Source organism: Chlamydotis macqueenii, chromosome 1 (assembly GCF_036417535.1).
Source record: "Chlamydotis macqueenii isolate bChlMac1 chromosome 1, bChlMac1.mat, whole genome shotgun sequence".
Lineage (NCBI taxonomy): Eukaryota > Metazoa > Chordata > Aves > Otidiformes > Otididae > Chlamydotis > Chlamydotis macqueenii.
The window spans coordinates 54,024,987-54,037,911 of NC_141556.1; the positions used below are offsets into that span (position 1 = coordinate 54,024,987).

Sequence of the window (12,925 nt, forward strand, 5' to 3'; positions counted from 1 at the left end):
CCCTCAGCACCCTGAGTGCTGAGGGCTCATGGTCTTCTACAGCACCATCCTGGAGGTATAACGATTAAGTAAACAGCCACAGACATAACAGCATTTGTCTCCTTGACTAGCCCCACATCTCCTTTCTTCTATAATGGTGAGGGGAGTGAACCAAGGACCATTTCTCACTAAGCCATCTCCAAATGAGACCCCTGGGTGCTACAACACAGTTTTATTTTCTGAGACTTAAAAAAACTTCCAGCATGAGCCTCAGTCACAAATGTGACAAATTTATATGGCTGCTTTCCCTTGACTTCTCAGGTGACAACAGAAGGCTGTGAGAATTCGCTTGCATTAGGAGTCCCCACTTCAGCAGAATGGCCACAACCAAGGTCACAGCATCCATGCAGCTCTCCAGCTTTTGGTGCTGCTGCTCTGACTTGTGGCAACTGAAAAGGTAAGCTACAAACCTCATGGAGGAATAAAGGTCAGTGCCACCCACAGCCCTCCCACTGTGTGCCAAGCTCAGCAGTAGCCTGGATGCCCTTCACAGCGAGTGCTGTAAAACCCAGCCCAGTGATGCTTTTTATTTCCCCAAGTGCCCCTCCTTCTGCACCTCATCCCCCTGCTTCTTCCCTGCCTTTCTGCCAGTGCCCTTCTCTGGGGAGCTGCTTCCACACTGCTGACTGATGGCTGTGACAAAGATTTCAGAGCTGCCACAGCTGAGCAGCGAGAGGCAGGATCCCTTCTCTGGGCTTTCTGAGGATCCAGAAGTTGGTGGCAAAAAGGGATGCAACCAGAAACAGCGCCAATCAGCCCAATCCCCAATGGAAGGTGGTGGATGCCTCTCACCTGAGCAGCTCTTCACTCCCCAGTGGCTAATTCTGCTCCCAAATGACTACATACCCTCTGTACTGGCTTACATGCTACTTCCAGTGCCACCCGTTGTTGAGAGTGCCATGCTTTTCTAATTTGGCTCTCTCGCTCTGCCAAACTTTCTTGTTAAGCAATTTCATGGAACTGCAATAATTTATCCAAAATCAATTTCACAGCATTGCTAAGCTTGTGCCTCCATCAATTCGAACTTGAGCTCTCCATGAAAAAAATGCTTGGAGTAAAAATACAAGTCAGTAAACTAAGTAAACTTCTCACTCTAGCCAGTCAAACTGGGGCCATTTCCAGAACTAGCATGTTTCCACAGCCACCAGAGAAAATGGTGACCAACTCCAAGGTACCTGTTTCATTTGACCAGTAGTCTCACATTGGCAAAAAGCAAGACCTCCTCTTCTTCATAGCTACATTAAAACCAAAATAGACCTGCAAGTAAAGCTCCCCTAGTATCTCAGCTACATGCCTGCGAGGAAAGAGAAGGAAAACGAAACTGAGATGAGAGCAGCAGAACTTGCAGAACCCTGGAAGTTTTGTTCTGCTGCATCTCCTGGATCTGGACAAGCCAAATGCTAGAAAGCCCAGCATCCCATGCTACCCACCAGAACATTTGACCTGAATACATACTAGGCATGCTGAAGAGCAGTTGCTAGATGTTCAGATTTATTCAGAGGCTGTAAGCATCTGTACTTTGCACCTCAAAGACTTCACAGTCCCTTGATGATGCTGGAGAGCATTTCGTCATGGCTTAAGTACTAGCTCTTCTAAGCTCTCACCATGCCACCACTCAGATGCAGAAGAGCAGCGTCAGCATCTTTGAGAAGACGATGGAAAGCATTTCTTGCAGCAGTCTGTGTTTGAGGTACCTCATGTCACTCACAGGGTTTAAACTGCCAGCGATGCATCATTTTAAAGGAGGAGAAAGCAATGAAAAACAACCTTTTGGGGGGATCATCTTTTATTTATGGCATCCATTACATGTGTGGCTGCATCCTCCCGGAGCTTCATTGCAGTAAACACTTTTACTCCCCATCCAGTTCTGGTTATCAGTTGTCTATACCTAGCAGCAGGTACACAGCAGCCTTGTTGGACATCTCACTCTGCCCAGGGCTGATTTTCCAGAGGAAATAAGCAGATAATTAGTGTAGAATCTAGGTACCTCTGCCCAAAACATGTCATGGCCTTGCAATGAAGGAGGTCTCTGAAAGCAGGTATCATCTGCTGGTGAAGCCTGAACACTGGAAAAGCTGCCAGCCTCCTTCCTGAAACCACTTCTGGGACTGCTGGCTGCCTGCTTCACACAGGCACGAGAGGCATGTGTGGCACTGCCACTAATCTCTTGTGCTTATTAAACAGCCCCAATGTCTTGGCGAAAATCCACCTCCAGCAATTTCATTCTACCAGCTGAAACTCCTCGTGCAGCTCCAGTGAGGTGCAGTATTCATCTCCACTTCATACTACATGCAGTTAAACAGTTGCTCTATTTCACCCCAGAGATGGTTGAATTTTAGCAGCAAATTAAGCCATCCCTTTCTACTTTGTAAAGTGCTTTGGAATTGCAGATAAAAGATACTACAGCCTGTCATAAATAAATGCAAGATGCTGACACTGCTACTGGAGGTAGCCATCTTGCTGAAAAATGATTTCATTTGTGACACTAATAATACAGGGAAGAACGCCGGGCAAGACACTGAAAACTCATTTCCATCTCGTTTTAATACAGCTTCAAAAAAATGAAAAAAAAAGCCAGCGTTGAGTCAGCATATATGCTTTTTTTACCACTATCAGGCCACAGAGAGTCACAGGTTTTCAGTCCAGTGTGGCAGCTCTCTTCCAACCTGGCCACACCACCAGTGGGTGAACTCTTCATCCAATTACCTGCTGTCACACCAGATCCTCAACAAAGACCAACCCCAAGTTCACAAAATCGGTTTTTCAAGCATTTCTCATGGTGCATTACTGCAGAGGGGAGCTCTAATCACCTTACAATCTTTATGCAATCAAGACAGGTGTGGAGACCTGTTCAGTACGATATAGCAAGCTCAGAAATCTCTCCACAGAGGTGGAAAAGAGCTTTCTTTGTAGGAAGACGGCTGGCAGTGTTCAGTCTGACTGATCGTTTCAAGGGCACTATAGTTAGATTTTAATATTCATTTTATATTAAGGTGCTTGCAGGCTTGATTAGGGACATTTTATTACTTAAATCAGGAGAGAATATGCCGTGAGAATGACAGAGAAGCTAGTAGACTGGACAGGCTGACAGGTCTCTGCCATTTCTGTTTTCTTTGTAACTATTTCACTCACATTTAAGCATTTTAAATACCACATTTCTAGATTGTCTTTCATTCAAATATGTCAAGAAATATAGTGCACAGTGAGTGTATGACACACAAAAAAAATTACACTGAGGTAACATACTCCACCTTCAAATGTTCATATTTAGTTCAAAACCAAATTTTCTAACCTTAACAAAGCAAGCATCCCTTGTCTAACACTGCAAACCAATTTCTGAAGTTCAAAGTTAAGCTAGTTTTGAGTTGTTTGTCCACACCAACAGAGACGCCGCTGCTGGACAATTATTTGAAAGTGGAACAAATGCATTCATTTCACACTCTCGTAAATCAAGATCAGATTAACCGGGTTTTTTTCTCAGACTTTTCAAAAATTTTCACCTTTGGACTAAGAAAGAAAACAAAATTTGCAACATGAAATAAAACATACTTTTAAAATTATAGCTATTTGAAAATAGACCATTGGAGAGGTCTGTGTGTTGCAGAGAGAGATCTGGTTTCTGCACAGGTAACAGGTGTCCAAAGCCACAGTTCGGTTTGCTCCATTCAAGACAAGTATTCAGCTGTCCTACAGATATGCAGATCCACATTTTTCCAAAATTTGGATGCAAGACTCAAGTACACCCTTAAAGCAATGATTCTGAGAGGAATCTCATCAGCAGCATCTAGTCAGGAGTGCTCTAAGCCTCAATTCAGCAAAGCACTTAACCACGAGCTTAGCCTCAAACACGCACAATGATTTCTTAGACGAAGCACATATGGCAAAGACCACTGAATGCCAGGTGCCTCTGGAGGGGAACAGACCAGCTGTTTGGCAGGGCTCAGCCCCATTGCACACTGGTGTAGGACAGAAAGGGAAAAAGAATACCCCGTAGATAGTTAAACCACATGAATTGTGTTAAGACTGCAGAACGTAATAAATAAATCTTGTTCCAGACAGGTCAGGGTCAATACCTCAACTCTCTGCCAAGAAAGGTCATCCGATTTTTTCTCCTTTTATTCATTAATTTCTGCCAATAGTGAATGCTGTCATGGCCCTCCCACCGCCCAGGAGGGAGCCACCAGGCGGTGAGCTGAGCTGGTGTCCTGTCAAACAGCATCGTGAACCCAAATTGCATCAAAGAGAAGAGAAGAGAAAGCTGCTTCAGAGTTGCACAGGGAGCCATAGCAACGCAGCAGTTCCTATTTTTAAAAACTTGAAAGATAGTAAGAACATTAAGTCTGAGGGGAGGAATAAAAAAAAAAAAATCACGTTTCTATCAGAAAGAAAAAAAAAATGCACGTGTTCCTTACAGGCTCTAGTGATGAAATCACATATGGCTAACCATTGATTTGCAGGTGTGCGAGTCAGAAAATATCCCCAGCCTCAACAAGCCAGTCCCTGAAGGAAAGAGGCTATTTCTCACCTTCCCTCCAATGATCCACTAAAGCAGGTTTTCAAATTCTCCGGGGCACTTTAAAACCCACAGGACCCCAACTGCATTTTGCGATCAGGGGAAGATGCCGCTGCAGCTGATGCTAAACCATAGCCAGAGCTGGGTTTCTGGTTTTGCACTGCTTCCCTCAGCTCAGAGGAAGGATTTTGATTCGCTTTTCATGAAAAGCGGAGAAAGCCTGAATGCACAAGTTAAAGCATATTGTCACCAGCAAGCGAAGTTGCCACGGTATTAGCACTAATTGGACTTGGCTACAGAGCAGAAGATGTCTCAGAGGGCTGGAAGCAGAACATGGACATTTTCCCATCTGGAAACTGATGGCGCATACCAAAATTCATTCCCAGCTGGTGGATTTTGGAGGCCTTTATGAAAGGGTCTGTCCTCTAATCAAAAGATAAACCTTGCCAAAAACCCATCACTTCACTTGAGCACTCCCATCCTATTTTAATCGCAAAGAGGATGAAAAAAACAGCTGTCCACAAAGAACAAGTGCCTCCTCTCCCCCTCAAAGCCCTGCTCTGCAGGACCAAGGCATCCTGTGGCACCTGCTGAGGAACAAACATTTTTGTGGCCTCTCCACCACATGCTCCCTGTGAGAAGCCAGGGGTCTGCAGTATCCTACTGGTGTGCTGAGCTGTTTTGATGTTAGACCTTCCCTTGCAAGACAGCTGTGTCTCTCACTGCCCAAACAGCACTGCTTAAGGGCTGGGCAAAGCAAGGAGAACAGCTGGGCACAGACCATGCCGTTCTGCATTGGGCACCCTTAGCAGCCCACCTGTATGGGAGAGGTTTGGGTTAAGAGCACGTTACAAAGCTTCCCTCAGCATCCCTCTTCAGGAGGCAGAAAAAAAAAGGAATAAGAGGAAGCCAACACTGCCTCCAAGATGTGGTGGCACATGGATAAATGCTCCCCCCACCCACAGCTCACCTTCTGGGCAGGTGTCGTGAACGGCCAGGGTTACAAACCCGGTGCCTTTCACCAGCTTTGAACAATCACAACACGCAGACAAGCACACAGGGCAAATGAAATGCAACAGGAGATGCATGGCAGGGAGGAGAAAGAAAAAAAAAAGCAATGGTGGTATGCAAGCTGCAGAGGGCAAGGTAGAACAGGTGATGCAGAAAGGCAGAGATACCCCGAGAGAGGTGGGAGGCGCGGGCCAGATCCAGCCTCCAGCTGCTGCTGGAGCAGTGACAGGAACAAGCAGATTTCAGCAGCAGGGATCTCTAATCCATCAGCAGTGCTCACGCCACATGCTGCCAACTAGCACCAGCCTGACGGCAGCTGGACACACCAACCAGTGGGAACATAATGAGCTGCTAACAAGACACCAGCTTAAAGGCTCCGAAAGGTCAAAAGTTACATATACTCCCTCACCCTCTATGTTTCTGAAAAGGGCAATTTCTGCATCCGTGGGAACATGCCATTTATACCTTCTCTCCCCTCCTCCCCAGAGTTAAGAAGCAAGTCCCAGCACCGAGCCTCCCACCACCAGAGCAGCGCTGGGTTTAACGGCTGGAGCAGGGCTTCTCAGCCACCTGCCAAGCAGATAGATGTGGTCCCACTGAAGCCAGTGAGACCCCAGTGCTGGCCAGTGCTGCCGTCTCTTAGCATGAGGTTAATTCAACAGTCCTACTAAGGGAGAAAGGGTGACACAAATGGTCCTTTCTCCATTCCTGGTCTCAACTCCCTTGCTGTGCTGTGTGGAGGTGTGTGGCTTGCTTGGCTTGGAGACAACACAGAGTGGCTCCGTGGCAGTACCTACAAATGACCTATGATGATCCCTGTGTCCCATGTGGCAGGGGATAGCTGCCATGACTAGAGAGAAGGCAGGAGGGGTTGGGAGAGGCCTGGGAAACAAGGAAAGGCGCTGCCTAGGCACTGTCCTTGGCACTCACCTGGGGAAAGCAGGTCCAAGATGCTATGGGCATGGTGCTGCTCCTGGTTATCAGGGTGGCACACCACCCTGAAGGGGCACTGCACCTTTCCAGGGAAACGTATAGCCCCGATGGTCTTGAACGTCCAGGGAGGCAACATATTTCTAGAATCCTATTGCAAGTACTTTCTCTGCTCACTAACTCACTGTTCAGCTGTCTAAGCCCCAGCAATTCCTAGTTTCCACTAGAGGAATGTGGCCATGTGAGAACAGGGCTTGCCCTAGCTGTTCCAGGGAAAAGAGTTTCCAACCATTCATCAAGGGCACTTTTGCATTTCTTAGCTGGTTGGCATACAAAGCTCCAGATGGAAGTTAGTATTTCCCCCAAAGTGGAAGTATCATATCCAAACAATGCACAGAGCTAGCTTGCCAGCTCTTTTCATATTTAAGGAATCCGAGGTGCAGAATTGAACCTACCTTTTTTTCCCCCTCTTAATGTATTTCTTTGCAAAGGCAGTATAATTCCACATTTGTATTTTCATTCCAAAGCAAATGCTTCACTGCACTTTTTATTAAAATGAAATCTGGTGTGTGCAGCCTGGTGTTAAATGAGAGACTATTAAAGCCAATCAGTGGAGAACTCATTAGTAACCCTACAACAACAAACTAGTAGTTATGGCCCAGCATTCACAAGCAGCCATGACAACCAGTAGGAAGAATCCAGGTCTCATTGAAGGATATAATAAAAACACAGCTTATGTAGCCCAACGACTGTGAATATCCATACAAAACGGCTGAGCCTCTATTCCTCAAATATGTGCCAGAAATCATATTCTTTTCTCATGACTCATTCCCGAATTCCACTCCCAAGAATGCTCCTGTCATTTAGTTATTTCTTCCCATTTCTAAAATATAATGAGAAGCACTAATCCTGAGCTCAAGGAAACCTGTCCCATCAATTAAAATAATGAAATAAGCAGAAGGCTGCCTATAAACACATCCACCTCTCCCCACCCACTCCTCAGCAGCCATGGTGAAGGGAGAATAGATGAGCTTTGCAGAATGCAAAGAGGTTAGTAACTCTCCTTCCAAGGGTCAAGAGGGAAGAACTCCACATCTGAGTATCTCTCCAGAGGAAAACCCTGTTAGAAACTCCTTCCCAGCCTTTGTAATCTTCTCATCTGCTGGAAGAGAGCAGAAAGTGCAGTGGTTTGCTGGGTGCCCAGGAGAAGACTGGCCACTGAGAAAAGTATATACTTGGTAGACTGGAACATTCAAACCAGATTTCTTTCTGGGATGATGAAGGAATAAATTAACAGGTAATTATTACAAATAAAACAAAGAATTAAAAAGCATAATTGAACTGGAAAACAACATTTGGGTATTTGGACTCTAAACGATCACCTAAGCCTATTATCAGCATAAATTGAGATAAATCCCTCACCAGAGGAAAACTTCCTCAAGAATCATTCAAAAAGAAAACTAACAATTGCTGTAGAACAAATCTTTCTCGAAGTATTATTTTCCTATTTGTTAGTGGAGTTATCTTACCAGTGGGCTCATTTCTAAAACAAAATCTGCAATGTTCAATGGTCGTGATCATACCTCTGCAGTGCCAGTCTAACACAAAGGAGAACCAGTTTCAAGACAGACAAGAAACAGTTGCTATGAGACCATTATTAATATGAGAAGATGCAGACCAAACACCTACATTGACAAGAAATGGCATTTAGATAACAGTTTGTCTTGTTTCTTTTCGTGCTTGCAGTCATACTTCAAACAAAACTTTGTTTGCACAAGCTCTTGCAAAAACGAGCAAGAATGTCAACATAAGAAGCAGGAAAGATATGGAGAAACTGAGCTTTCTTTCTAAATCTGAGCACCATTCTGTTCATTTCCTGCTTACTCCATTATACACCCTGATCAACCACCAACTGAGACCATGTTGAGCAAGACCATTCGATTTTAGCTCCATTCAGAACAACTGCACTTTCAGAAAGAGAAAAAAAAAAGTAAGAAACGGTCAGAGTTCAAAGGCAGATCTTGAGAAATGACTAATTCAGAGTCTTAGTGTATAATGTGCCCCAGCTGAACTAAATTACACATTTTTTTAGTTGGATGTGTCACTCTCCGAAGAATAAAATAGGAAAATTCCTTTATCGCATTGCCTCCCAGCTACGGATTTGAAGCAAGTTGGACCACTTTGTATTAGCTTCAAGAGTTTCTGAAACACCAGCCTCATGGTGATGTATTATCTGAGGTCACATACACTTTTCAGTCTCCCCAGACATCAAGCCCACGTACATACATTTCTCTATTCTGTGTAGGCATGCAGAGGGGGAACTGTAAGTTGCAGATGGCTGAATATAGTATTGTTGGGTCCAGGGCAAGACTAAAATTAGTTTTCCAGAACCTTCAGTCCAGTTCAAAGTGAGCCAGACCATGTCCCAGACATGCAGGTATTGCTGCTGCCTCGTGCACACAACGCACAAGTGCTATGGCGTCTTAGTAGGTAGAAGGGGTTAGGGACGTTTGAAGCAGCCAGGTCTGTAGAATCTGTAATAACTCAGATAGACAAAGCATTTCAGGAGAGATTTAAAGACCTCAGATAGATAAAATATATCAGGAGAGGTTTAAAACTTAGCACATAGTAAATACCAGTGAATTCAACAGCACTTGAAGGTATGAACACAGATTACAACCATTAATCTACGTGGGTTTTGCTTCGGTGATGTGAACTATCTTCATATCTGCTTCTTTCCACATCTTGTCCTTCTCCTCTACCTTTCCTCCTGCCCAGACTCCAGGCTGTGAGGCTGAGCTTGAAGCTATCACATTTCTATTGAATCTTTGAATTTGTAAAAGCAGTGGCTTATTTCAGACACTACTAGCTTTTATACATCAAAAAGTGCCTGAAGTAATTTCACTTAAACAGAAAGCTAAGCATCCAACTCACTGAAGTCAAGCCTTTTAACCATCTCACTCGTAAGTACAGAAAAGGTGGACACATTTGAGGGGCGCAGAACCCGCAGACTGGCAGAGCACAGGCCAGCACAATGCAAAGCAAAGTGAGTATTTGCATTATAGTCACAGAAGCAACTGCAACACAGTGCAATTATTTCTGAGCTACCTCAGGTGCCTGCAGCAAACTAGGCAGTGGCAGAACAGAGCTTGGCATGGACTAATTGAATGCTCCTCAGCGAGGCTGATATGTGTACCTAAACTAAGCTGGATGTATTTACAGGTATCTACAGTCATCCCTGTGAATGTTGTACCCAAAGCAGACAAGGGAGAAGGAATAACGTGATCTGGGCCATGAGGGTGAGAAGAAAGCTAATATCTTCAAAAACGACAAGAACTGCTTTCCTGTGGAGTGCCCAGGCTTCAGAGCATATCTACACTGCACAACAGTACTGTCATAGCTAGAAGCTCAAGTGTCTCTGAGCTGGTGACTTCTATACAACATAAAGAAGTGCTATGCAGAGAGGTTATGGTGGGCCCTTGGAGCAGCATAGCTATATGAGTATGATGTTATGCGCAGGCTAATACGGTGTCAATAGAACTAATTAGCGGAAAATCTCTGCAGAACACTGCATCTCGTAGCAAGGGACAACATTTTGTTTTCTAGATAACTGCTGAAAAGACATAAAACAGCTCCCCTCAAAAATCCCTATTCATATGGAAAGGCGGAACAACAGCCTTGCTTGATGCTACTTCTGATAACTTCGTATATATTAAATATATTTTCCCTGCTTAATCATTTCAGGGATGACTCAAAAGAGCATCAGAAAACACCCCTTACCTCTAAGCCTAGCTGGGAAGGAAACTGATAAAAGCCTTGGGCACCTTTGGTGGTTTCAAGGCTTGCAGAGGGTAGAAAGCCAGTATGGGGAAGAGGAAATAAAGGCAATAAGACCTGGTAATATGACAATGGATCATAGAGACAAAGAACAAATAGCAGACAGCATTATGAATAATCTAATGGGTCAAAGAATAGACTTTTCTTTCAGTCCTCAAGTTTCAGGCAAAGCAGAATCTGCTTTCTTGTCCATCAGTCCCTCTATCTGCCTAGTACACTTGTCAGTGAGGGGTCACACCACACAAACCAATCCATCACATTTACACTGTTCCATGATTTATCAAGACAAATGAACAAAGACACTGAGCTCTGAGTGGCCACCTCTTCTGATGGCTACTGCCTGGATTCCCCTTGTCCTACCACAAAGGGATCAAGCTGCCAAAGGATTTTATATGTCAAACATTTGAGAATGTCAGCTGAGCAGGTCAGGGGGCATCTGGCTAATTGCAGATCCCATATCTAACTATCTGGGTTCCTTAGAAACATACTAAAACTCCAGCTGGTACAAAAAAAAAGATCTAGTAATCAGAGTGCTCTTCTAGAAGTTGTTCCACCACAGGCTTCCTCTACAACCTTAAACAGGTATCTTAGCACTGTTTCTTAAGAAATTCTGAATCTGGATCAAAATATGTTTGTTCAAAATAGTTTTTCACTATTTTAAAATGTCCTTTTCCATCTAGAAAAACTTGCCATTCTGATGGAGATGCCTAGGCTTTCTGCATCATGTGCACAAGAGAGAATGGGACTCAAAACACCCAGCAGACAATGGCCAACAAGGTGCTAATGAGCAGAGTGACAGCACAAGTCCTCCTTTTTGAGGTGAACTGGATCCTCAGGACACCCCAGGACTTTAAAGGCTACCAGTATCAAGCAGGAGCTGAGTAGAGTTGTTAACTCTAACTTTTTTTGCAGCTCTAGTTCTCCACATCTCTCTGCACTTCTGTATCTCCTGCAATTCAGGGCTAACAGACAGCAGAAGGACACTTGGTTCTCAGACAACAGGTGCCATGAAACTATTCCAGGTGGGTTACACAGCCATCACCTAGAAAGGACACCCATTCACATACTACTGGTGCCTGGAAAAAAACCTTGTGCCTTCTAGATTTCAATACAAACATCCCCACTCCTTGCAGCAAGGACCCACCTGAGAGTTACAGACTCATGCAGGCAAAGACACTTCAAGAAGTTCGGTGCTGTTTTAAAAGCAAAATTTTGTGCATTGAGGGGCACACTCAAATTTTTGCACTATGCCTTCATTGTTCCTTCTCCTCATGCTGGCTTGCCCCGTGTTGTATGGAGGCTTTCTAAGGGAGTGACAGTACCGGCACTCGACCCACAGCAATGTGAGTCCCACCATCAGCATGTCTCCCTTTGCCCCAGTTCTGGCCAACACCACCCTCTGCCCGAAAGCACAACATGCCCTAGCAGAATTATTCTGGTCTCAGAGGTCCTCTCTGATCCCTCTTTTGTAAGGCTGGCCCAGCCCCTTCCCTTACCTGTTGAGCATGTTGGACTGGTAAATCCTTTTCTCCTGGGTGTTGTAACAGCTGCTCTTGGGCTCAGGGATGAAGCTATGTTCAGACAGCATATCAGAAGCAGCCGTGGTGATTATGGCTATTCCATCCCTCACTCTGGCAGGAAGACCATAGTCCCATTCATCATATGAGACAGAGATGAGCCCGGTGGGGAACTCGGATGGCACTGTGTCTGTATCCCCTGCCACCAGGCTGGGCACGATCCACGTGTAACCATAGCCTGTCAGACCCACAGAGTTGGCCACCTCAAAAATGTAGGTAGCCTCTTCCTTTGTGCAGTAGAGAAGGATAACAGGGCTTTGGAGCTTCTTGAGCTGGTTCTGGATCTTTGAGTCCCCATCATCCAGGGACATGTCCAATAGAAGGACCTCCTCCAGTTCCCAACCCACAAAGCTGTGCTCAATGGTACTGCGGATCTTGTTCACAAAGTCCTGGTAACCAGGGAAGTAAGTGGTGACAATGGAGAAGATATACCAGTCATATTCTTCCATGATGTTGAGCATGACAGAGGCTTGCTGTTCTATTGATGGACCAAACTGGAAGAACATGGATGACTCATCCTAGAATAGGAAGTCAAAGAGAGGAAGAGAGAGAAAAAGAAAACAAGAATAGGTCAAAAGAAATAAACAGCATTCCCAGTCAACCCATTGAGCATGGAGGGGGAGGTATGCAGTCAGAATGTTACACTTCATGTCTTGGCCAGAGCTTAAAGATTTTTAACTTTTAAAAATTCAAAATTTAAGTGAGACAAGTGGGAAGGAAGTAAAAGCCTTTGTATGACCAGCTGTCCTTACTTTATTTTTAAAGGCAGGTTGCCAAAATTACTTAAATGTTTCAAATGTTAGGCATGATTCTAACAGACAGGGAACGACTGGTACACAACTGAGGACAGAAAAAGATAATATGTACAAAATATTCCATGACTGCAGAAATTAAGAGCTTTAATCCCAAGATTATCGTAACCTTATGCGCAGTATAAACAGGATACACAGCAGCTATGATATTGATTTAGTTTGGGATAGTCACTCTGAGTATCCAGACTGCAGTACAACTAGAGTAG

At 44.6% G+C, this 12,925-nt stretch overlaps 1 protein-coding gene across 1 annotated transcript in view; it reads right to left on the reverse strand.

The window, feature by feature from the left end:
* The window catches only part of GRIN2B (glutamate ionotropic receptor NMDA type subunit 2B), a 205,278-nt gene that overhangs the window by 106,975 nt on the left and 85,378 nt on the right, over window positions 1-12,925 (reverse strand). The window contains exon 3 of the mRNA XM_086740101.1: window positions 11,827-12,425. Coding sequence (XP_086596227.1) covers window positions 11,827-12,425 — 599 coding nt within the window. The remainder of the gene's footprint in view (window positions 1-11,826; window positions 12,426-12,925) is intronic.